At 39.4% G+C, this 4,796-nt stretch overlaps 1 protein-coding gene across 1 annotated transcript in view; it reads left to right on the top strand.

Annotated features, from left to right (window-relative positions):
* Nucleotides 1–4,796, top strand: part of LOC107599424 (contactin-4-like) — a 34,944-nt gene that overhangs the window by 23,467 nt on the left and 6,681 nt on the right. The window contains exons 13-15 of the mRNA XM_016291006.1: nucleotides 874–944; nucleotides 2,626–2,860; nucleotides 3,172–3,287. Coding sequence (XP_016146492.1) covers nucleotides 874–944; nucleotides 2,626–2,860; nucleotides 3,172–3,287 — 422 coding nt within the window. The remainder of the gene's footprint in view (nucleotides 1–873; nucleotides 945–2,625; nucleotides 2,861–3,171; nucleotides 3,288–4,796) is intronic.

Here is a 4,796-nt window from a genome sequence, read left to right as displayed (position 1 = left end):
GCAGATGAGCTGAAGGCCACTGTCAAAGAAACCTGGGCTTCCATACCACCTCAGCAGTGCCACAAACTGATCACCTCCATGCCACGCCGAATTGAGGCAGTAATTAAAGCAAAAGGAGCCCCTACCAAGTATTGAGGACATTGAGTACAGTAAATGAACATACTTTCCAGAAGGCCAGCAATTCACTAAAAATGTTTTTTTATTGGTCTTATGAAGTATTCTAATTTGTTGAGATAGTGAATTGGTGGGTTTTTGTTAAATGTGAGCCAAAATCATCGCCATTAAAAGAACCAAAGACTTAAACTACTTCAGTCTGTGTGCATTGAATTTATTTAATACACGAGTTTCACAATTTGAGTTGAATTACTGAAATAAATGAACTTTTCCACGACATTCTAATTTATTGAGATGCACCTGTGTATATATATATATATATATATATATATATATATACTACAAAATAAACCAGCACATACTAAAAAAACAAATGCAAATACGTAATTATTCATTATATGCACATTACATTAAAACATCTTAAACTAGCTTGAACTGGTTCGATTTGCTAGTCCTAAATTGGTTTAGTTGGTCTAACTGGTCTCCGACCCTGGCCAAGCTGGTGTTCAACTAAAAAGTGCACAAAACAACACTAAAACCAGGCTGAGAGACAGGCTAAGACCAGACAACCATTTTTCACCAGGAAACTGAAAATTCTGCAGGTTGTTACATTCTACCTCATTCAGATTCTTTGAACCATTTTGAAAAGACCACTGAACCACACCTCATGGAAAGGAAGTGTTCGGATTTGCTGCCAATCCCACAGGTATAAATCCCGTTTCGTCTGTTCTGTTGTCTGTTCTCTGTTTTGGCTGGCAGGTCCTGAAGTCGCCTCAGCTAACGTGAGTGGAGGGGGAGGAAGCCGAGGCGAACTCGTGATTGTTTGGGAGGTGAGCTCTGCATCTTTATTGTGACAGGAGCGTTTTCAAATCAGTCTTCTCTTGTGAATCGGATTCTGAGGGAATTCTCCATGGTGACATGGCTTAAATTAGACAAGGTTTAATTAAAAGGTAAAGCGTTGTCGTCTTTGCTCTTTGCCTCAGTGGGATTGCTCCCTCTGGTATGTAAATCATAATGAAGACGCAGATATGAGACAGCTTTCATACCAGTAAATCTGTAAAACCAGAAATGACAATGTTTATCAATGGCTTTCTCGTAATCTCACCGGCTGTCACGACAGATATTCAGTGGTGTGTTTAAATACAGTATTACTTTCAAAATACGGCACATTTTTCACTAAGTCTAGAGGTTTCTTGACTGACACAGTATTTATCAATGGCTTTCTCGTAATCTCACCGGCTGTCACGACAGATATTCAGTGGTGTGTTTAAATACAGCATTACTTTCAAAATACGGCACATTTTTCACTAAGTCTAGAGGTTTCTTGACTGACACAGTTGTGCTTAAATCTGTCAAATTTATTTACTTATATTCTGTGGATTTCAGATTATGGAAGTAACAATGTAAACCTACCACGGAAAATTACTTGTCAGCTTGCAGTAATGTAACGCCATGTCAGCTGAATGATTTCCTTTAGTGCATTTTTGAGGGACTAATATTATTGCTTATACTGTGAACAACCCTATTACCCTATGAAGCTTTGTAAATCGCCCCACGTCGTTTGTGCTACAGGCATGAGTGACGCCTCAAATCACAGGACTCGTTGAGGAGAACAGAGCTTGCTATTGTTTTTTCAAAGCATTGGTTATGATGATAAAATTACTCATAGAGTTAGCTCTTGTGCTTGAATCTGATTGGTTGAGTGGTGTTACAAGCACGCTAATATAGTGCATTAGTGCCCACCCACTTTTTCAGCATTGTTGAATCTGGACGTTTTTTTTTTTTCATAGGAATTTGTAAAGAGTCTCTGTTTAAGCATAAGCTGTGAACTAAACCAACCAGCTACAATGAGAATACAACATTATAAACGTAGCAACAATGTATTTGAAAATTAGACAAATAGATAAAGGTACAAGACTGTGTACTTAAAGACTTAGTGAAGGAAAGAACTACAGTCCCATGAAGCATAGAGCTACAATTTCATAAAACAATGGAGAAATATAAAGCTGTTGATTATCTGTTTATATGTATACATGCATACAGTATATACACACACACAATTATTTAGGTATTTTGAGAGTATAGGGATACCGAATTTATTACAGTATGTCACTCATGGTGCACCAAGAGAGAAGCTTTTTTTGGCATGATTTGCTGGACAAGACTATATGATTGTTGGAATTTTCTGCAATTCTAATTCTGGGTAATGTAGTTTTTCATCACAAATTCTGCTGTTAAACATGATTTGATCAGATTCTAGAAAAAAAATCTATATATATTTTAGTATTTAAATCTTTGTAATATTAAATATTTGTATGCATATTTTGTAACAAACAAAATGCTTAATGGGATTGTAGTTCTTTCCATCATTAAAGCCATTTAAGGTGATTTGGATGAAAGTGTCTGCCAAATGTGTAAATGTAAAAGCACTATTTTATTAAGTAACGAAACAAGTGACTTTCTTTATTGAATCACATTACATTATTAAATTATTATATTCTTTTCTCACAGCCTGTGCCGGAGGAGCTACAAAATGGAGAAAAGTTTGGATATGTGGTGGCATTTCGTCCCCTTGGCACCACAACATGGAAACAGAGCGTGTTGGCCTCGGCAGATGCATCACGATACATTTATAAAAATGATACTTTTCTGCCACTCACTCAGTTTGAAGTAAAAGTCGGCGTATACAATGAGATCGGAGAGGGACCGTTTAGCACTGTGGTCATTGTATATTCAGCAGATGAAGGTTAATATGCTTGTGTTCTGTGTTGATTGTATGCAAATTGTGCAAGGGCATTATTGGACATCGTTTAGGGATGACAAAAGTTGATGGATGCATTTCAAGTTGTAATTACACTCCCTCTACAGCTGTGTTAGTGCACTTTGATGGTAATTTCTTTATTCGCAAGTGTGCTAACAGCACAATTAGTTCTTGCAAACAGGTGGTACATTTAAGCACTAGAGACTGATGTTGGATGAATCCTGTAAACTGTCTCTTCTCATTACCTGTTTTTTTTCACTTACTTTCCTCATTTTTGAAATGTCTGACATTAACAGAACCTTCAGTGGCTCCTCCCAGAGTCTGGGCCCACAGTTTGTCCGCGTCTGAGATCGCGGTATTCTGGGAACCTGCCCACCAAAGCGGCAGCAAAGGACGGATAACAGGCTATGAGGTATGTAAACACCAAAAATGGAGGGAGGGAAAAAAGATGCTCTGACCTCACACTGCATCACCTCAATCAGATTCCTTAATGTATGCACTGCGCTGATGGCAGGGTGTGCAATTTCCTGTTCCCCAACAAGAGTCTGCGATCCCCCGGCCACATTTCTCACAATCTCATCTGCAGAATGAAGAGGTTTTCTCACAGCTGGTCCTGTCTCCCGGGGAGCGCCAATACCCAGGCTTTCTGGGCACTTATATAAATCACCTTTCAGATGTGTGGACATCATACATCAATTCCCCCTCCTGCAAACACTTCAGCTGCTAGGTCGTTTCTCACTGTGTGAGAAACCTTACAGGATTCTGCCCATTTCTCTCCTTCCAACCCGAACGAGCCTCCGTGAGAAATCCCAGGTCACACGGTTGTTCCATGGTGAAACCACAAAGTCGTTCACAGCTTCGGGTGGTAAAAAAGCACATATGAAAATCCACAAATACTTCCAGAGTCCCTTGCTGCAGTGTGCAGATGTTTATTGAACGTAGTAAAAAAGAAACCGAGTCGCAATGACTTTGTCACAGAGTTAGTGTATTGAACGCTAATGCAGGAACAAAAATGTGAGGTTGGAATCTCAGGTCTGGCAGGAATTGTCAGTGGGGGGAGTGAATGTCCAGTGCTCTCTCCACCCTCAATACCATGACTGAGGTGAGACCCTTGAGCAAGGGTCCAACTGCTCCCCAGGCGCTGCAGCATTGGCTGCCCACTGCTCCTGGTGTGTGTTCATGGTGTGCGTGTTTGTTCACTACTCACCGCTGTGTGTGTGCACTTGGATGGGTTAAATGCAGAGTACAAATTCCAAGTATGGGACACCGTACTTGGCCACATGTCATGTCCTTTCCTATATATGTATGTAAGGGAAACAGTGATAATAATTTAGCTCAAAGGGAATCATTTAAGATTTTAAAGGGAACTCCACCAATAATATGTAAGGGCATTTGGACAGAATCACTGTTTTACGGCTGATCACTGAGACGGCCAGCGATTCAGTGAACGATCCGTATGACATCAACTCTACAAGGGATATTTATATCCAAAATATAGTGAAAACACTATTAATTAGCACTGTAACAAGATCGGCAGTTTAAGACATTAACTTGTGAGCACAAAACACAAGATACTTAATATAAATAAGGCTTTATTGGATAAATCAAAGACATATAAACTAATCTAACACATGAACACACGCATTCACAAGTTGCAGAAAGAGAGAAAGTGAAGAAATAATTAGTTTAAGAGAATGAAAATGTGAAATCCCAAGTTTACAGCAATATGTAATATATATCAATCACTTAATTAACCCGCGCATTGAGTTCCTCAATTAGGTTAAAATTTATATTAAATTCACCAGTTCAGCTAGGATCTGGAGGTACTTGCGTTCCTGTGTCCGGGGTTCCCTTCCTTGTCTGGTTGCCGAAAGGGGTTTCCCACTTTTCTGATTGGCTGGAGGTTCAGTCTTGGGAAGCC

The sequence above is a fragment of the Sinocyclocheilus grahami genome, unplaced genomic scaffold (genome assembly GCF_001515645.1).
Source record: "Sinocyclocheilus grahami isolate Dianchi unplaced genomic scaffold, SAMN03320097.WGS_v1.1 scaffold266.1, whole genome shotgun sequence".
Taxonomy (NCBI): domain Eukaryota; kingdom Metazoa; phylum Chordata; class Actinopteri; order Cypriniformes; family Cyprinidae; genus Sinocyclocheilus; species Sinocyclocheilus grahami.
Note: the sequence above shows the minus strand (reverse complement) of the source record. Positions and strands in the feature narration are given on the sequence as shown.